Source organism: Lampetra fluviatilis, chromosome 61 (assembly GCF_964198595.1).
Source record: "Lampetra fluviatilis chromosome 61, kcLamFluv1.1, whole genome shotgun sequence".
NCBI lineage: Eukaryota > Metazoa > Chordata > Hyperoartia > Petromyzontiformes > Petromyzontidae > Lampetra > Lampetra fluviatilis.
Window position 1 is genome coordinate 5,078,884 of NC_136335.1, and position 21,268 is coordinate 5,100,151.

Below are 21,268 nucleotides of genomic sequence, written 5' to 3' on the forward strand. Positions count from 1 at the left end.
CAATATTTGATTCAACCACAAGTCAGGACACGTCCAGTAGGGGCACGGGGTCAGCAAGTGGCAACAACAAAGAAATCAAAAAGGGTCACCTTCGACGTCCTTAACGTTCGCGTGTGAACACCGTTTATTACCCGCGGCCCATCGGCTCACGCGCACGGAGCCTCTCACAATTCTTACCGGAGCACCTCTCTCTCACCTCGACGACTGCAACGACCTCCATGCGCAGGTGGTGGTGCTGTTCATGGCGGGCCCCTCCACGGACGAGCCGTCCCAGGCGCTGTACGCGCTCAAGGCGTCTGGCGTGCGGGTCCTGGTGCTGGACCTGGGCGGGCTGGCACTGGCTCAGCTGGGCGGCCTCGTTAGCACGCCCTTCAATCTGCACTACTACAAGCTGTCGGGCGGTGCACAGGTGTTGCCACTCGCACTGGGCAGGATCCTCCACACCTCGCTCTATACAGGTGAGAACTACAGTTGATCATCGATTATCCGACCGGGCGATTATCCGGCTGCTTCCAAGCATTGTCCGGCGGTCCCGGGCCGATCCGGCGAAACTGTCAACATCTCTCCAAAGGCTGTAGCCCAGTCCGGCGATCGTCAAACTCATGGTTGTTGAAACTAAAGCGTAGTGCATACATTACCCCATGCAGAGTCTTCGAGATTGGAGTGGTAAGTAGGGTACAGTCAGAAGAGTAACTTTTTACAGAAGGTTATTTATTTTTGTATAGTAAACTATTTTAAATCACCAAAAAACATATACAAAACATCAAGAATGTACATGACATGTTTTTTTTAATAATGATGTAGTGATTATTCGGCGTTTTTGCATATTCGGCACCCCCTTCCCACTGAAGCCGCTGGCTAATCGATGATCGGCTATATCATTGTCGTCATCACGATCCATGGGGCAGATAGGCCTGTAGATTTTGTCGTCTTTTGGCGTCATCTGGTCCAACCCATGTGAGACTAGGCTCTAAGGAAAGCTGTCTCGGGTATAGACCAATCAACTTCAAGGACAGTGCACATTATCAGAGTTGTGTTTTTTGTTTGCATTATGACTGCAGGTATTGTGGTCTATGCAAACATGACTCCTTGCCAGATGGAAGGGTAAAAAAACAATTATCATTTCGTCATTTGTTTCCACTTTACTCTCTGTCTTGTGTCAATATGCTAAAGTAGTGGCCACATCTTTCTGGCACCAATCCATGCCGTGTCAACACGTATAGTTTACTCCGTATTTGTAGGGGCTACTGCCCCCCGATTCCTCTCTGTGAGACATACCTCTCGGCTGGCCCCTTAGCCACTTTGTCCATTCAAACACCCTCCGCGTGCCTTCCCTCACACAGCCCCGCGCAGCAATCACACGCTCTGAACGGGGGGTCAGGGGTCGGAGGGCGAATGACGTTGCTCGCACACGCGCGGCCGCCGCGAGCGGGTAATAACGCTCGTTTAAAGGGGCCATGGAACAGGTGTTTACGGTGGGTGTGAGCCTTCACGCAGCACGAGTCTCCACGGCGACAGAACGGAGCGCACACCCGCAAAAACACCCACCACCCACGTTACGAGCGCACACACACAGCACCACGCGCTTTCAACACACTCGTAGAATCCACACGAGACTGTGGTTAGTTATTAACTATTTATTACCGGCCGACTGTGAGCCACTGTTGAGTCAGTAGAAATCGGCGAGGCAGGCTTACACTATTTCCCGATGGTCTGTACCCGATTTATCTAGTTTGATACGATCTAAGCTGCTTTGGTTTTTAGACTAAATCTCAATACTCTGTTTGTAGACCAAATCTCACCACTCTCTTTCCCTCTTATTATTACTCACAATTCGATGCGTACGGCACTCCGGCGAGCTCGTCCTCCCTGCTCACCTCGACGCGTCACACGGACGCTCGAGTGGCCGAACTGGAGACCGTCCCGAGGGCTGACTTCATGAGCAAGAAAAAGCTCTACCTGTCTGCGCTCCCCTTTTATCGTTAACCTACATCAAAGACAGCCGACCCGAGGGCCTTCTCGGCCAATAAGGTCGCCGTACCGGTTCAGCCGGATTCCCGGTTTCCCTAACAATGGGCCCCCGCTGGTTGCGGCGCTGGTCCACGTGCGCCTTTGCTATGCTAATCAGCTGCGGTTTCCATAACAAAGGGCTCGCCGTGGGCTGCTGCACGGCTATGCCAATCAGCCGCCCCCCTGGCTTCTCCCTTCGTTCGTGGCTGCGGACCCCTGCCTGCCTTGCCGATAGGTGTGTGTGGGGGGTGCGTTTCAACCATGGTGGCTGGACAGCCCCCGCCGTGACCATGCAATCTCAACCCAGGCCACAGCGCCGCGGTGCGAATTAGCATTGGGGGAGATCGCTCAATTCCCTGGCCGCAGGAAACCGTGAAGATTATCCCTATGAGGGCTTTCGGGTGAAAACCTACCGGCCAGGTGACCTCCCCTCGGAACTCTATGGGGGGGAAATGTGTGGGGGTGTGTTTATGTGGGGGGCGGTGAGGGGGAAGCGGGGTCGGCCCCGTCGCTTGGTGGTGGCGAGGTCGTAGATGGGGCGCCGGCCGTACGGCTTTGCGGCAGCGGCATCACATATTCTTGTGCAGGGAAATTGAGTTCTCATGTCCATACGGCGTACAGCCGTTTCAATACGGGCAACAACATGTTTTTTTTGTCTATTTGTGTTTCTCCCTTGTGGTGGGACTTTGTAGGATGAATGTTGAGATTTATAGGGGCACGGGGTCACCAATAAGGTCTGAATTGTTTTTGAGACTACATTATCAGAGGATGTTTGATTGCATGTTCACCACAAGTACGTGTGATTAATGCAGCACATGATTCCTTGTAAAAGGTTTATATGTGGTGTTTGAACATCTTAACACCACCTGTTTTATTGCCAGAAAGGGTCAAACCTATTCTTATGACACGACACGAATTCTTTCTCTGCTGAAGCCCTCTCGTCGTGGCCAGCAGCGGACCTCGACATTTGCATCGAGCTCCTGAACCACCTCGCCGTTGCACCTCCAATTAGCACGGTCGGCTACGTACGGCGCGAACGAAGTTCAACGTGCGTGCATACATACACGAGGGCCGAACACAATGAGAGCACAGGACGGGAGATGCAACAGCTCCACCAAACGAGATGTGCGTCCCCCCCCCCACCACGTGCTCAGCGTACCCCTCCCTGTCCTCCCTCCACCACCCCCCCCATCCACCTTGCTACCGACAGGCGTGACGCGCGGCGCCCAGTACGCCGACATCGTCTTCTACCTGGACAGCTCGGCCACGCTGGGCGAGGCCGGCTTTGTGTCCCTCAAGGCGTTTCTCGTGCAGGTGCTCTCCTACCTGCAGGTGGGGCGCTACACAGTGCGCGTGGCGGTCGTGCAGGTGGGCGGCGCGCCCGTCGCCGCCTTCCAGTTCGACGCGTACTCCGAGAGGAGCACCCTCGTCGCTGCCATCTCCCAGCTCAAAGCTGTGGGCGGGGCCAGGAACGTGGGCGCGGCGCTCTCCTTGGGCTACACGACCTACTTCTCGCAAGCAGTCGACGCTGGCATACAGGTGCGTCCTGGTCCTGTAGGGATCCTCCAGCCGTCGGGCGGGGGGGCCCTTTCCCATCGTCCGCTTTGGGTTTTGTGCTTTCGTGCTCCAATTGGCATGGTCGGCTACGTTCGGTGGTGTGAAAGAAGTTCAGCAAACAGACGTACATCAACATACATACATACAATTGGCCCACACGCACACGGTGACCTCGCGACCTCTGTGCGTGCAGCGTACCCAGGTGGGGATCCTGCTGACGGGCGGAGCGTCGGCCGACAACGCGGCCAAGGCTGCGGCGCAGCTCCAGGCGAGCGGCGTGCGCCTCTTCGTGGTGGGCGTGGGATCTGGCGTGGACCAGGCCCTGATCCAGGGCGTGGCGTCGTTCCCGTACGCTCTGCACTCCTTCACGGTGACGGACTACAAGGGGCTCAGCAACGTCGTCGTCACCAGCCTCGTCAAGTACATCTTCCGGCCCGGTGAGACCCCCGCCCCCCCGAGAGGCCCGGATTTCTAACCCTTCGCTTGCAAGGAAAATGGGCGGCACTCGCAAGTTGCTTTCAGACTCCGCCGCTACCGGAAGGGGTCGTATATATATAATGTGTGTATGTTGAACTTCTTTCGCACCGTTCATAGCCAACCGTGCTAATCGGAGGTGCAACGTATGAAGTACAACAACTTCTATTTGGTCTCCGGCAGATAAATGTTCCCATTACGAACTACCAGTAATTCAGGGCTATCGATTTTAGGCATAGCCTACTGAGTGCCAAAATAATTTGTTTGTCCTTCAAATAACCAGGGCAAATATACCATGCCCGTGTTAGACACCACACCTACAGTACTCCTGGGTCATAGACCACGCCTACAGCACACCTGTATCATAGTCCACACCTGCAGCACACCTGAGTTCAATACAGATCACACAAGATTGTCACAGCTGTACCCTGAATGCAACTGAAAATTAACCCCCGGTTCCCGTGTGTGTCACCCCGCCCTGGCAGTGGTCTCCGGCGACCTCGTGTTCCTGATCGATGGCTCGACAAGTGTGGAGCAGCAGACGTTCCACTTGATCAAGAAGTTTGTGGAACGGATCATCACCCATTACTACTACATAGGGGGCTCTCTGCGGGTGGCCGTCTACCAGATCGGCGGCGCGGGTCGCCTCGAGGTACCTTTGGGCAATCAGAAAGACGTCGACAGCCTCACGCAGACTATCGTCAACATCCAGAAGGTCTCGGGGCCACGGAACCTGGGTGCGTCGCTCACCTACGTCCTTAGCAACATCTACAAGGAAACCACCACCGCCAAGCTCTCCCAGGTGTGTGCAACGTGCCGATACTACACGCCACGGTGGGGAGATGTTAACTACCTCACCTGGTATACAAGAGGTCGTGGGTTCGATCCCGACCCTGACGGCTACATATTTGGAGTTTGCATGTTCTTCCCATGGTTGCATGTTTTTTCTCCAGGTCCTCTGATTTTTCCCTCGACATTTAGAATCAACAGCGTTTAGAGTATTCGGTCGCTATAATTTTCCATGTGAAAAAGCCACTTCGCTGAGCTATAAATTGTGGCCACGTTGCTTCTGAAAACGAGTAAATAGCTTAGTGGGCCTTACCTGGTAAAATAATAAAAATAGGTCAATATCATTGCCCGTGAAATTTGCGATTCACGAGTGTCTCCAGAACCTACCCCTCACGAATTACAAGGGAAACGCTATGCCTCGCGGAGAGTACAATGCTGAGAAAAACATACAACGATGGTAACCCTACAAGACACAATGAGCGGCATAAACTAAGCAATTTTTTATATTACCAGGTAAGGCCCACTGAGCTATATGAATATTTTTAAGAAAGCGACCTGGCTATCACACATTTCAGCTCAACCAAGTGGCTTATCATCACGTGGAAATGTACGGCGGGTCTGATGTTGGCGTGTCGGAATCGGTGTCATGCAGAGCATTTTCATCATTTCCGGGGGGAAGTCGGACGACGACGTAACGGGGGCGGTGCAACTGCTGCGAGAGCGCGGGATCACGATAACGGGTGTGGGCCACAAGTCGTCCCAGCTCGACACCGTCGTCAGCACCTCGTCTCACTGGTTCCAGTTCACGGAATCCAGCACCATCCTCAACAGCTATTACAAGATCATCAGCAGTCTCTTCTTCACGGGTACGTGGTTGAAAGATGAGGATTTGCATTCATAGAGGGGGCTATGTCTTTGCAACTCAAAGTACCTTGCATCGCTTGCAACCATTCCGAAACGAAACTGAACGATGTTTATTTAACCAGGAAAGGCCCACCGAGCTATATAGATATTTTTCAGCAGCGACCTGGCTATCAAAAATTATAGCTCAACGAAGTGGCTTATCATGTGCAAATGTATTGCAGCCAAATACTCTAAACGCATGATGTTGATTCTGAATGTGGAGGGAAAAAACTGGAGGACCCAGAGCAAAATCCACGTGACCACGGGGAGATTATACAAACTCTAAATATAAAGGAATCAGAGTCGAACCCACAACCTCCTGAATACCAGGTGAGGTAGCTAACATCTAGCCACCATGGGAGTGTGCATCAGGGGTCGGGAAGATGTTCCGTACTGGGAGCTGAAAAAGGCTTCAAAATACAAACAAACCTCACCTTACTTGACACTAAACTCTGATCAAGCTAAGTCTGGGACGTGTTTACTGTGTGCTCAAAACGACCTAAAAGACAGCCGGGGTGCATTGATTGGGCCAAAGTGCTCTGCCATGGTGGTTGTGTTACTTGGCGGACGTTGGCTCTCTGGTTGAACTTTGTGTGAGGACGCCGAGAGCCTCGCAACAGCAGTGTGACGTCATGGGTCCGCTCAGCCAATGAGTACGCGCGTTGCATCTGCGAATCGAGAGCTCACAGGAAGGTAGGGCGCCACCCTCGTCCAATTGGCTGGATTGTGACACGCCCCCACGACCTAACGCTCAGCGAAGAAGCTCCTCGGACCAAAAGCTCCTGTTACGATGACGTGTTCTGGGCTGCTCATAATTTGTTCAAAAGAAAAGCACTCTGGAGTGCTCTGCCCATTGATGAACGAGCATTCTCGAATTACATACACAATGCCAGCTCGAACACAATTCCCTCTATTCTTAATTTTAGAACTTTCGTGACTGCAGGAATAATTATTTGTTTCTTTCGGTTAAGTCACGTCTAAAGATAAAATAATAAATTAAATTAAATAATAGAATACGACGTTTCGATTGCAACACAAGCAATCATCATCAGGTATAATGAAATAGCGACAAAATCTAACCAGAAAACTATAGACAGACATATTAGCAGACAGATATCACCAAGATACATAGCGAGAGCAACACAGGTAACAGAGAGGGGTGATCGTCTCTGTGGGGTGGCCTTAAATAGACAGAGGGGGGGCGGAGGCAGAGAGAGGGAGGAGGGTTAGAGAACAAATTAGCATATCAATGAGTGGTCAACAGACGTGGTGCTGCGAATGCGATGGCACGGCAAGCAAGCCTGAAAATCAGGAGGACACACTAAAATGAAATAACCTAGTAAAATATCGAAATGTAATGTAATACAACACAGAGGGTCGGTCAACACACAATTAACGCATAGCCTGGTTGATTACGTATTTCAAAGATTGCTAAGTTAGAATTTAAGTGTGAACAATCTAAAGAGAGGACACAGGCAGAGAAAACAAGTCGCCAGAGAGAGAGAAAAAAGATAAGCTTAAAACTTCCCCGTAGAAGTGGTTCAATCTTAATTTTAGAACTTTCGTGACTGCAGGAATAATTATTTGTTTCTTTCGGTTAAGTCACGTCTAAAGATAAAATAATAAATTAAATTAAATGATAGAATACGACGTTTCGATTGCAACACAAGCAATCATCATCAGGTATAATGAAATAGCGACAAAATCTAACCAGAAAACTATAGACAGACATATTAGCAGACAGATATCACCAAGATACATAGCGAGAGCAACACAGGTAACAGAGAGGGGTGATCGTCTCTGTGGGGTGGCCTTAAATAGACAGAGGGGGGGCGGAGGAAGAGAGAGGGAGGAGGGTTAGAGAACAAATTAGCATATCAATGAGTGGTCAACAGACGTGGTGCTGCGAATGCGATGGCACGGCAAGCAAGCCTGAAAATCAGGAGGACACACTAAAATGAAATAACCTAGTAAAATATCGAAATGTAATGTAATACAACACAGAGGGTCGGTCAACACACAATTAACGCATAGCCTGGTTGATTACGTATTTCAAAGATTGCTAAGTTAGAATTTAAGTGTGAACAATCTAAAGAAAGGACACAGGCAGAGAAAACAAGTCGCCAGAGAGAGAGAAAAAAGATAAGCTTAAAACTTCCCCGTAGAAGTGGTTCAATCTTAATTTTAGAACTTTCGTGACTGCAGGAATAATTATTTGTTTATTTCGGTTAAGTCACGTCTAAAGATAAAATAATAAATTAAATTAAATAATAGAATACGACGTTTCGATTGCAACACAAGCAATCATCATCAGGTATAATGAAATAGCGACAAAATCTAACCAGAAAACTATAGACAGACATATTAGCAGACAGATATCACCAAGATACATGTTTTCTCTGCCTGTGTCCTCTCTTTAGATTGTTCACACTTAAATTCTAACTTAGCAATCTTTGAAATACATAATCAACCAGGCTATGCGTTAATTGTGTGTTGACCGACCCTCTGTGTTGTATTACATTACATTTCGATATTTACTAGGTTATTTCATTTTAGTGTGTCCTCCTGATTTTCAGGCTTGCTTGCCGTGCCATCGCATTCGCAGCACCACGTCTGTTGACCACTCATTGATATGCTAATTTGTTCTCTAACCCTCCTCCCTCTCTCTGCCTCCGCCCCCCCTCTGTCTATTTAAGGCCACCCCACAGAGACGATCACCCCTCTCTGTTACCTGTGTTGCTCTCGCTATGTATCTTGGTGATATCTGTCTGCTAATATGTCTGTCTATAGTTTTCTGGTTAGATTTTGTCGCTATTTCATTATACCTGATGATGATTGCTTGTGTTGCAATCGAAACGTCGTATTCTATTATTTAATTAAATTTATTATTTTATCTTTAGACGTGACTTAACCGAAAGAAACAAATAATTATTCCTGCAGTCACGAAAGTTCTAAAATTAAGATTGAACCACTTCTACGGGGAAGTTTTAAGCTTATCTTTTTTCTCTCTCTCTGGCGACTTGTTTTCTCTGCCTGTGTCCTCTCTTTAGATTGTTCACACTTAAATTCTAACTTAGCAATCTTTGAAATACGTAATCAACCAGGCTATGCGTTAATTGTGTGTTGACCGACCCTCTGTGTTGTATTACATTACATTTCGATATTTTACTAGGTTATTTCATTTTAGTGTGTCCTCCTGATTTTCAGGCTTGCTTGCCGTGCCATCGCATTCGCAGCACCACGTCTGTTGACCACTCATTGATATGCTAATTTGTTCTCTAACCCTCCTCCCTCTCTCTGCCTCCGCCCCCCCCTCTGTCTATTTAAGGCCACCCCACAGAGACGATCACCCCTCTCTGTTACCTGTGTTGCTCTCGCTATGTATCTTGGTGATATCTGTCTGCTAATATGTCTGTCTATAGTTTTCTGGTTAGATTTTGTCGCTATTTCATTATACCTGATGATGATTGCTTGTGTTGCAATCGAAACGTCGTATTCTATTATTTAATTTAATTTATTATTTTATCTTTAGACGTGACTTAACCGAAAGAAACAAATAATAATTCCCTCTATTACCAGATTGCCTAGTCAATCAGCAGGCTGCCTCTAGTGGGGTAAAGTGTGGGTATACCTCAACCAAGATGTCTGGCCATTGTAGAATACCCTCTCGATGGGCCCTTCCTCCAGAAGTGGCATGAACAAGCAATTACTGGGCTTCACCTTTACCTAGCACTTTACGAGTGCGGCTAAGATACTTTCATAGGTGGCAGGCGTCGTGTCGCCGGAGACAATATGAAATGTAGTTTGGCCAAAGAACGCGAGTTTGCCCATCCCTGTCCTACTCTTCAGGAGTGCCCTTCTCTACTTGCCCCCCATGGTGATGGCGTCTTCTTGATTTCACAGTGCCTGTCGTCCCGATACCCAAGACCACGCAGGCTCCCACGACCACTACCACAACCACTACCACAACCACTACCACAACCACAAAAGCACCAACGACTACTACGCTAGCACCGACCACTCCAAAACCCACAACCACAAAAGCACCAACGACTACTACGCTAGCACCGACCACTCCAAAACCCACAACCACAAAAGCACCAACGACTACTACGCTAGCACCGACCACTCCAAAACCCACAACGAAGCCTGCTCCCGTCACCACGGTCGTTCCGGTGACTGTTCCGTCACCATATAACATCGGTGAGTGAGGATGTTTGGATAAATGTGCACAAAAGCGTCGGTTTGATGTATGTATGTTGAGCTTCTTTCACACTGTACGTAGCCAACCGTACTAATCAGAGGTGCGGGGGAAGGACAACAAACTAAACACAAAAACAGTACAAAAGAAATTAGTTAAAATCTAGATTTAGAAGTGTGTAGCTCCAGTAACTTCCTAATATCGGAAGAGCATTCCAGGTTGCCGCAGAAGTGCGTCGGAAAACGTGCGATACGTTGGCCATCTTTGTTTGATGGCTTAGCCAAAAGCCACTGCGAGGATGACCAGAGTTTCATGTGATGATTTATGGTCCTTGACAAGATCGGCAAGGTATTGTGGTTCATTTGCGGTAAGCAATGATGATGCCCGAGGTGCACTGCCATTGTTATTTATTTTGTTACTGGCGTCAGTTGAAACGATGGGGCAAGATTTTTTATTTGTTAAATTCTACACCCACATTCCTCTTCCCATCAGTATAAATTGGTACACTACAGCCGATCGACAAGTTGCCCTTGTTTCAGTCAAGATGTCGGGACTCCCGAGAGCTTCCTTTAATCAATGGTCTTTCATCAGCACTGGTGTGAGAAAGCAATTGCAGGGCTGTATCTTTTTTCTGATAGGTCTCATCAGGATGAGGATTTTGAGCAAATAATTTCACTTGCCTGTTTCTGATGTTTGTAGAGTGGATCAGTTAGCCAACGTGCATGAGTACCACGGGACATGCCGCGATCGTTATTCTCGCCACTTTACAGACAATCGCTACGGTGACGTGGTGTTCGTGGTGGACGGATCTTCCGGCATCTCGTCGGCCGACTTCGGGACCGTGCGGACAATCGTCTCCCAGATAATTGCGGGGCTGCAAGTGGGGCCGGACAACACGCGTGTTGCGCTCGTGACCATTGGGGGCACTCCCAAAGTGGACATCTTCCTCAACTCGTTCTCCGGAAAGGCCGAGCTGCTGACGGCCGTAGAAAAGTTGGCGCCGGTTGGAGGGCCGCTCAATGTGGGCGCAGCTCTGCAGCTGGTGGTCAACAGCGTCCTCAAGTCTGAGAAGGGCTCCCGCATTCAGCTTGGAGCTCCCACGGTATGATCGGTCTTCCTTTGTACGGGAAAAAGTGTACAGCTCTCCATTTAACTGCTTTTTGTCTTTAGTTTGTTGTCCTTCCCCCGCATCTCCGATTAGCGCATTTGGCTCCGTATGGTGTGAAAAAGTTCAACATATACGTACATAAATTAGCTGAATTACATCTGCATTGCTGAGGGTGATGCTCTAACTGGAACCAGTGTCTACTGATCTTCGAGGCAAAAGAGTTTGAAGGAGTATTTTCTGGGGCCAAAAAAGTTAATCTTCCTCTCTTTCTAGATAATTATAGCTATTCAAGGATCTGTACGGTCTACTCGTGGTTGATTGGAACTTGCGCGAAAAGAGTACCGCAGATTGAGCAGCCAATAGGAACGATCTTGTCTTGTAGACGAACTGGCCCAGGTTGAAGTTGAGGAATGGACTGGAATGAGGACCAGGGTCTCTTATCCTCAGATCATTGTACAAACTGGAACTCTCAAACCGATGCAGTTGTGGTAATTACGCGGTGCTGAAGTTGACCCGCTGGTGATGTACTGCAGATGCTGGTGACGATCCTTGGCGGCAAACCAGCCGACGATGTTTCGGGGTCGGTGGTGACACTGAACGGGCTGGGGGTGCGTCACGTAGTGCTGTCGGGCGGGTACCAGGACACAAAGGTGCTGAACAGCATCGCCACCTCCTCGCGCCTTGTCAAGACCTGGTCCTCATTCCAGTCCATCCTCAACTTCAACCTGGGCCAGTTCGTCTACAAGACAAGTGAGTTCCACGTTGTCACTTTTGTCTGCATAAACGAAAGCGTCAAGCTCTATAGCGCCGTAACATGGCCAGCCGTTAGAAGGGTGCTGAACAAAAAAAAACATTGAACGTTCATCATGAGTCCACTGCAGTGAGAAAGTTGATGCGGTGACACTTGTGGCTATTCACAGTGTTGCGTAGTCTTGAGCGAGCTTCTGAATGATGGCAGTTGCCCGCATGCCGGCAACGCCAAAGGTGCGGTTTCCGAATGCCGTTTTCATCTTTCGGAACACGCAGGTCACTGCGTGCAGCAGATCAGGGGGTGCTGCTACAATTATGTCATGAAACTGTTAACTATTTTCTTTTTATTTTACCAGGTAGGTGCCCACTGAGCTATGTAGCTCTTTTTTAGAAGCAACCTGGCCACAGATTATAGCTCAACGAAGTGGCTTATCATCACGCGGATAATTTCTAACAGCCAAATACTTAAAATGCACGTCGATTCTAAATTTGTAGGGAAACCCCCCGGACCACCCGGAGAAATATCCACACGACCACGGGGATAGCGAGAGACATGCAAACTCCAAATATACAGCAGACGTCAGAGTCGGGACCGAAGCCATGACCTCCTTCTTGCATACCAGGCGAGGTCATTAACATCTCGCCACCGCGGCTAAAATGGCTAGGTGAACAGAAATTGCAATCCAGAGGAGGTTGTCAGTTCGATCTCCTGGCGTGGCAGTTGAAACAACAGGCCCACAGTTATCTTAGATCCCCGCTGCTACTCCCCAGCAAGCAGCATACATGGGTTCACCACAGCCGCAATCAGACATAAGGTTGCGTGTGGCGAGGTAGTCCCACGTCTCCCGGAACTTCTCTACCTGGTGTGGTTACTAGGTTACCAGTACGGTACTCACAACAGCCCCACCAGCAACCTATTGGCCAGAATAGATCTGTGATTGGTGGCGGGAGATGAGGAGATGTGGTCCGAGATGTGATGATGCGTATGATTGGTGGCTGGGATTAAGGTGACGAGGATGAGGTTGATGGGATGGAATGGGATAGGTGACCGAAAGAGAGACAGGAGCAGAAAGCTGTGGATGTCGGAGGGAGCTGTCGATGATCTGTGCTCGCACCTCGGATTAGCACGGTTGGCTACGTACAGTGGGAAATAAGTTCAACATACATACGTGCCTGCTACATAGACAGGTCCAAATTATCCTTTTGTTACAAAAATACATCATTGTGGTAGGGGGGTGCTCTTTTCTATTGTACCACAGGTAAGTATCTATAAAAAGTTAATTACGTTTTGGGTTCTGTATGTCTGTAAATAAGAAAACACCAAAACCTAACTCCAACCTACGGGCATCATTTATTATATTAATGCATGAGTCTGTGTGAGAAGTCTGCCGATCATGCTGCCACAAACTGTAAATTACAAATGAGAAAATGTGTGTGCGTGCAGAGGAAAAGGCGAGCGTGGTGTTTGTGGTGGACACATCGACCATCACGGCCGATGAGCTCAAGGTGGTGAAGACATTCATCGTGGGCATTGCCCATCATCTGAACCTGGCACCCGACAGCGTGCGGCTGTCCGTCGTGAGCTACGGAGCCAACTACCAAAAGCTGGTGGGTCCGGCAGAGATCAACTCGCCCAAGGACCTGGAGACCAAGCTGGGCAGTGTCCTCGTGCCCACGAGCGGCGCCACAAACACTCGCAAGGCCCTCACCTACACCATCACCGATCTACTGGCCAAGGAGCCTGCAGATGTTAGCAAGGTGAGTAACGTTTGGCATTGTGAGGTTCATGTATCAGGTAAGCTCCTGACAAACTCAGCCCCTATTTCTACGTTATTTAACATTCGGCACTGTACGTGGCAGAACTTAGTCGTCGTCGCAGGAAGAGTGCAGGTAACGGAGGCTCGTTTTATTCCATCAGAGCGTGGTGCTGATAACGAGCGGACCTTCGAGTGACTCCGTGGCCCCCATCCCGGAGCTGTTGCAGAAGAACGTGGTGAGCCTATTTGCAGTGGGCGTGAAGTCCAGCGACCTCAAGCAGCTCCAGACCCTCGTCTCCCGCGGAGGATACTACTACCAGCTCTCAGACTACTCACTGCTCTCAATGATCCAGAGCCAGATCATCATCAAAGCCCTCTACCTGCCTGCCAGTGAGTGTGCCCTTCGTATCTACCCCACTATCCAATGATCTACCACCAATAGGATTCACTTCTCTGCTCATGATAGTAACTGTTCTTCACTCATCGCACACACTCACAGATATATAGAGAGAGTCTCCACCTGTCCTGGTTTACTCTTTTTCAGGGAGATTTTCTGGAAAATCTGTAAGTCTTCCCAGGGACACGAGACGTCCCAATTTGTTGTCAGTTGTGTAAAGGTACACCACTCAAGACAATGCTAGTACATGTAGCTCTCCCCTCTGCCAGTGATGTGAGGTATTCTTCTTTCTATGATATGTAAATTTTTGTGGACCTCCGGTGACAAATATACTCACATAGCACGTAGAAATGTAGAGATGCTGAAACTTCACTATCAGTTGCCACCAAATTGAAAGGAATCTCTTATTGCGGAAAACGTTCTACATATCTCATGTAATTTCAAGAAATCCCAGTTAACACTTACATAATGTAAGTTTGTCAATAGCACGATTCATCCAGTTATGTTTGATTTTGTTGATCCTATCCATTGGTGAACAAAAACGTGATGAGGTCGCACTGATTCACACAAAGTGCTTGCCATAAATTAACCACAAGACCTTGTTGATCTCGTCGAGGAGCATACATCATCATGAGAAGTCCGATTATCCTGCCAGTGGCCTTTGGCTAACAAAAAAACAAAGACGGACACTACATCATGCGCTTTCAGGTGCACTTCTGTCACTGGAGCTATGCACTTTCAAATTTAGATTGAAAATAATTTCTTTAGAACTGCTTTTTTGTGTTTAGTTTGTTGTCCTTCCGACACAGCTCGGATTAGCAAGGTTAGCTTCGTACGGTGTGAAAGAAGTTCAACACACATAAATATTGAAACCATAAATGAGCTAGGCATGTCCGTTTCTAAGTATACGTCATAGAATGTTCCTCAATCTGGCGAAGGAGGTATTAAAAAAACCCGGTTTCTCTTTGGTATTATTTTACAAAAATGCACATTTACTCTGGAATCTAATGGAGTGTTTGGCGTGTGTTTCAGTTCAACAGGCTGTCACAAGTAAGTGCTGTTTCATTATCTTCACTGTTCATCAAACACCGTAAACTCCGAACATTGAAGCTTTGTCACGTTGTGTTGTGCATGCTCCATGTTCATGCCATCAAATCGTGTAACCCTCTATTCCAATTCACAGCTACGGTGGTGACAACCGGGTTCCAGTACAAGTTGGTGCCAGGTGAGATGCTCCCTCCCGTGCGTGCCGTCGGTGAAGAAGTTTTAAGTTGTCCCTGCCCATTGTCGTGTTACTCTGCTGGTGTTGTAGAATGTCGTTGGCTAGGCCTGGCTGTGATGGTCTCTGTGTCTGTATGTGGCCATCGAACAGGAAACCGCGATGCGGACGTCGTGTTCATCGTGGACGGCTCATCCGAGGTGTCGGACGCCAACTTCGCACTAGTGCGGACGCTCGTCTCCCAAATAATCGCGGGGCTGGACGTGGCACCGGATGCGACTCGCGTCGCACTGGTCACCGTAGGGGGCACACCCAGAGCGGATATCTCATTCAACTCGTTCCCTGGAAAGGCCGAGCTCCTGGCCGCGGTGGGAAAGCTGGCGCCGGCTGGGGGACCGCGCAATCTGGGAGTGGCTCTGCAGCTGGTGGCCAACAGCGTCCTCAAGCCTGACAAGGGCTCGCGCAGTCAACTGGGCTCTACCACGGTACGGTCGTTCTTCCTGTGTAGAGGGGACAAAGCTATGCAGCTCTACCTGATGAAATACACTACTCGAATCACATCTGCAGCCATGAGAATCATGACCTAGAGGCAACTACTGTTCGCACCTCGGATTAGCGCGGTTGGCTACTTACGGTGTGAGAGAAGTTACACATACATACAGTGCTCTTTCATGTGAATGTATTTTACACGAAGATAAACTTGGGCCTAAAAATGTCCAATCTCTGTATCCTTTCGATAATTTTGACCAACTGTTATTCTGGGTTCTGATCAGCTCTGTCTGGTTTACTACTGGGTTGCCTGCATCCCAGCTGAGATAGGAATGCAGTTCGTTCTCCCGGCACTGTCCTCTTATACTCTCAGATCGTTTACACAATACTGGGTGGCAAGCCCGCCGACGATGTGACCGCGGGAGCAACCCTGCTGCGTGGTATGGGCGTGCTCGTGTCGGCGTTCGGAGCCGGCTACCAGGACTCCAGCGTGTTGTCCAGCATCGCCACCTCCAGCTCACAGGTGTCCACCTGGTCCAGCTTCCAGGACCTGGTCACCAAGAGCAGCTCCCTCACGGGGAACAGCCTCTACCTGCCGAGTACGTTGGGCCAGCCTACTGGCCTGGACCTCACAGCTGCACCCTAAAAGCCTTGTTGAAGGATTCTTGTTAGAAATACTAACTGTCGTTTGTCCTACACATATTGTTATTGTTGAGCCATTATATTTATGCGTTGTGTGGAAAGTGTACCCTTATGGAAGAACCAAGTTGTTGCAAAAAGGCGTTTTGAGATGCCATATTTTCCATTATTTTTGTGCATCGTATACAGCATACCGCACCTGCAAATCCGATCGATTAAAACATCACAGGTCAAATATGTGAGCATAAGCCTTTACCAGCAATAGTAACAAGATAACTACAGCGATGTGAGAGCATAAAACGTGAACTGGCAAGGACAAATGCTGAGTTGGCAAAGGGCACGGACGGACAGGTAGAGGACAAGCTGAGTGACTTATCATAAAGAGCTGGGTGGGCTGGGCTGAAGGAGGTGAAAGCTCTACGGGCAGCAGAGGGATGAATAGAAGTGTATCTCTTGCACCAACATGGCAGAAATGGCTACAGAATTGCATGCTGCAGAATTGAATAAAGACAAATCCTTAAATCTGTATGTTTGTCTGCAGAGAAGAAAGCAAGTGTGACGTTTGTGGTGGACACATCGAGCACCATCACGGCCGATGAGCTCAAGGTGGTGAAGACATTCATCGTGGGCATGGCCCATCGCCTGAACCTGGCACCCGACAGCGTGCGGCTGTCCGTGGTGAGCTATGGAGCCAACTACCAAAAGCTGGTGGGTCCGGCAGAGATCAATTCGCCCAAGGACCTGGAGGCCAAGCTGGGCAGTGTCCTCGTGTCCACGGGCGGCGCCACAAACACTGGCAAGGCCCTCACCTACGCCATCACCGACCTGCTGGCCAAGGAACCTGCAGATGCCACCAAGGTGAGTGGCGCTCATGCACTGTGAGGCAGTTGCTTGTGGTGACTCAACATTCTAGACTTCTCATGATTTACCACTTCGTCACGATTCTGGATAACGCTTCTGGTTCTTACCCTCGGTTTGCATTCAGTTTCGTTTGTACATTTGTTCACTCCACGAGCTGGAATTTAACGGCGTAATTGACAAAATTTGTAAGCGATCAATTCCTAGACATGTAATTCAATACTTGCGTTGTTAATGTGAGAATATGTTATTGTATTGCTGCTTTAAGAGGGATTCTCCTCATTTTCATGAAGCCGCTCTACCCCGACTGTCACCCCCCACCAAAACCCCCAATGACTCCCCCCCACCACTACCCCCACTGATCCCAGGTGCCCTAACTCCTACTCACTACGCCTACCGGTACCATACTATCCCTACCCACCACTCCCTGCTACTACACCCCCCCCCCCCTTCCACAATTCCCACCACTACCCAAACCAGTCCAGCCTCGTATCAGGGGGGGGGGGGATGCACCTTTTCTCCCCTAACCCAATCTACTACTACTCGCTGCCTCCACCCCCCCCCCCCCCCCCAGTTATCACCAGGCCTACCCTAACCCCTATCAGTACCCTTACGCCAACCCCTCCTTAACCACTCCTGCCTGTTCTCCTGTCACCACAACTGCACGTCCCGTTTTAATGACACCCCCACTCTTTATTTCAATCATCATCTTACGTACATCTTGTAATGCTCCTCGTAAAAAGGTGCTATGTAATTATATATAAGATAAGAAGAGGCAGCGCGAGGGGAGGGAAGAGAATGGGCATTGGGGGGAGAGGTGAGGCTTTAAGAGAGTGAAGTTGTGACTGCAAAGTCTGGGAACTTGACAGACTCGGCCTTGAATGTTTCTTTTCCACTGTACAACTGACCCCTACTGGAGCCATGCCAAGTCAACCAGCTGTGGCTCAGGAGGCCCCAGGTCGTTTTTTGCTGCAGAAGCTGAACCTTGCTACCGACGTCACAAGCAATGAACGCATCATTAGCTCCACAACTGGCCCATCTTAGCCCTGAGCCAGATTCACATATCTCGCTTGGCCAACATATCAGGGCTCGGTTCTGGCTCGGCATGACAAATAGCCTTTCGAAAACAACCGTTCTCGTGAGGGACTCCACGCTCGCTCAGCTCACATGTGCCGGCGGTAAAAGGCGGCCATAATACGTTTTTACCGTTCGCACACTCCAAGACGCATTCATCGTCCCCAGAAATAACTTTGTAACCCCGGGTGATCGTTTATTCCATCAGAGCGTGGTGCTGATAACGAGCGGGCCTTCCAGCGACTCCGTTGGCCCCATCGCGGAGCTGCTGCAGAAGCACGTGGTGAGCCTGTTTGCGGTGGGCGTGAAGTCCAGCGACGTTAAGCAGCTCCAGACGCTCGTCTCCCGTGGAGGATACTACTACCAGCTCTCAGACTACTCTCTGCTCTTCCGGCTGCAAGGCCAGATGGTCAACAAGGCCCTCTACCTGCCTGCAAGTGAGTAATCTCTTTTCACGTAGACCTAGTTTTTTGCAGGAGGGCAGCCCGGGGGAGTTTTAACTGGTGGCCCTTTGATAATTGTGGTGACCCACAGGTTATGTCAGTGACTTGGCTTGTGCAGCGGCCTTTCGCCATGTTATTAAGGAAAAGATTAGGTGACCGGCTTATAGAAATACACAGTTACACTTTTCGCCCTCGACCTTGCTTCCATCCCAGTAGTGTGGTGAGTATGGCAGTGATGTTTATTGACATTCACCGGGGAGTGCGCACACAATAATAATTGGACTGGTCGCATAGAACATATGAATGGTAAGGTTTTCAGCCAGTACCCTTCATACCGGAGTTTCACTCGGGACGTTGGGCAATATCTGGTCACGAATTATGCACGAGGTGTAATGTGTGTCAATGTCACGCTGGTGTGATTGGTTAGCACGCTGGACGTACAATCCACAAGTCACCAATTCAGTCTCCCCGGTGTGGCAATGGAAAAGACCAAAGCTAATTGAGCGGCACAAGTTGTGCATGTTTGGGCAAAGTTTGGGTACTTCCTCCTACCTATTCCACGATATCTGGCCAGCATTGAAGAGTAGGCCCTCTACTTGAGGCCTTTCCGTCAGCAGTAGCGTCAGCGAGACATTGCAGGGACGCACCTTTGCTTTGTTATTACAGCGAGTGCATCGGTACACCAGATCCATTATTCATTGTAAAAGAAAAAAATGACGTTGCACACTTGGCTCGCAGATAAAAGAGGGACCTCCTGACGTTCCTCTGACACCGGAGGAACGTCAGGAGGACAGGAGCACAATTTGGAAGAATACGACAGAGAGAAAACAAAAGCTCTTCCCCTCCCACCTCTGACAAATAATGGGAAAACACAAATCACGTCTTTTGAAGCAAACGACGCCCGGCGGGCCGGAGCAATAGTAACTAATCAGCACCACGTTATGTTTCGATTTAAAGCTTTCGTGACTGCAGGGATTAATCTTCTTGGTTCTTTCGGTAAAATCACGTAGAAGGGAAATAATAAAATAATAAAAATAAAACATAATAAAATAATTCTCACGACGTTTCGGCCACAATGCAAGCAGCCATCCTTAGGTGAAGAACAGGTCTGTCGGAAAGACAGCGTCTGAATGAACACCACCAGGCTTGGCAGCGTATATTTAAGCTGGGTTGGAGGGAGAAGAGCGCCTTGACAAAAGAATTTGCAAATCAAGAGGAATTTAGCATATTTATGGGAAATGCAGATATGGGATTATTCACTACTTGTGGAATGCGTAGGAGGTGGGCGGGGGGTTTCAAAGTCATATTATGCCCGTGCATTATGCAGGATTAGCAGCATCAAAGGGAGGGAGTAGGGTTAGCATTAATAAAGGGAAGGAATGTTAATAGTATAGAGCTGCAGCAACTAAACCACCACGTAAAAAACTAAAATATAAACTACATCAGTATCATCAGTATACTAAATATACTCTCCAATAAGCTGAGCTACTAACAGTAAGTCATACATTACAATTCTACGTCGCAAAAAACACAATATGCCTCCAGCTAAACTTTTTTCTTTTACATCACACTGGTCTACCCCGTACTATATACTGCCATAGACAAACCCAACATTAAATTATATACTGTATTACTATACACCACCCTATACCTTAGACCAGGCATGTCAAAAGTCCGGCCCGCGGGCCAATTACGGCCCGCGGTCAGATTTCATACGGCCCGCAGCTTTGGTCTTATAATGTGTTATTTATGGCTCGCTAGCTCTGTCAAAATAAATAAATCATGAAACTTTAAAGATGTAATTCCTCCTTTTACCACACGGTGGCAGCACCATTCTAATGCTATCTGGCTCTGCATTCGTGCCGCGAACCCTTCTCGAGTGATTTCTGCCATGGCGACTGCAAAAAAAAAGAGAAAATTTGACAGTGAGGGCCGCCGCTTTCAAGAGCGGTGGGAATTACAATACTTCTTCACTGAAAATCGAGGCAATTGTGTTTGTCTAATTTGTAAAGAGACGGTTGCCTTGTTTAAGGATTCCAACGTAAAGAGACACTACGAGACTAAATATGCTACAACATACGACTAGCTAACAGGGAGTGATCGTGCTGAAAAAGTGAAACAACTCCAAGCTGCTCTGGCATCGCAACAGCGATTCTTCACGCGGGCCATTGAGTCAAAGAAAACATCACCAAAGCCAGCTATGAAGTGGCCATGTTAATAGCTAAACATGGCAAACCTTTTACTGAAGGTGCGTTTATCAAAGACTGTGTCATGAAAATGGTGGAGAACATTTGCCCCGAGAAGAAGCAAGAATTTATTAATGTTTGCCTGGCACGCAACACTGTGGCATGGAAAGTTGAGGACATATCGTCAGATATTCAGAGACAACTGGGGGACATGGGAGTGGCTTTTAATTATTTCTCATTAGCCTGGGATGAAAGCACCGATGCATCTGACACTGCACAACTACCTATTTTTTAAAGAGGAGTTGATGACAACATGAATGTGACAGAGGAGCTGCTTGACCTCAAAAGCCTTAAAGGGCAAACCAGAGGAACAGATTTATTCGTTTTTGTTTGTGAAGCTGTTGATGATATGAA

General features: G+C 48.7%; 1 protein-coding gene across 1 annotated transcript in view; it reads left to right on the plus strand.

The window, feature by feature from the left end:
• Positions 1 to 21,268, plus strand: part of LOC144951239 (collagen alpha-3(VI) chain-like) — a 41,094-nt gene that overhangs the window by 19,011 nt on the left and 815 nt on the right. The window contains exons 13-28 of the mRNA XM_078881389.1: positions 227 to 458; positions 3,221 to 3,549; positions 3,761 to 4,036; positions 4,508 to 4,843; positions 5,483 to 5,696; positions 9,637 to 9,936; positions 10,705 to 11,036; positions 11,576 to 11,792; positions 13,237 to 13,550; positions 13,711 to 13,939; positions 14,979 to 14,996; positions 15,130 to 15,171; positions 15,319 to 15,650; positions 16,028 to 16,253; positions 16,835 to 17,151; positions 18,434 to 18,662. Coding sequence (XP_078737515.1) covers positions 227 to 458; positions 3,221 to 3,549; positions 3,761 to 4,036; positions 4,508 to 4,843; positions 5,483 to 5,696; positions 9,637 to 9,936; positions 10,705 to 11,036; positions 11,576 to 11,792; positions 13,237 to 13,550; positions 13,711 to 13,939; positions 14,979 to 14,996; positions 15,130 to 15,171; positions 15,319 to 15,650; positions 16,028 to 16,253; positions 16,835 to 17,151; positions 18,434 to 18,662 — 3,943 coding nt within the window. The remainder of the gene's footprint in view (positions 1 to 226; positions 459 to 3,220; positions 3,550 to 3,760; positions 4,037 to 4,507; positions 4,844 to 5,482; positions 5,697 to 9,636; positions 9,937 to 10,704; positions 11,037 to 11,575; positions 11,793 to 13,236; positions 13,551 to 13,710; positions 13,940 to 14,978; positions 14,997 to 15,129; positions 15,172 to 15,318; positions 15,651 to 16,027; positions 16,254 to 16,834; positions 17,152 to 18,433; positions 18,663 to 21,268) is intronic.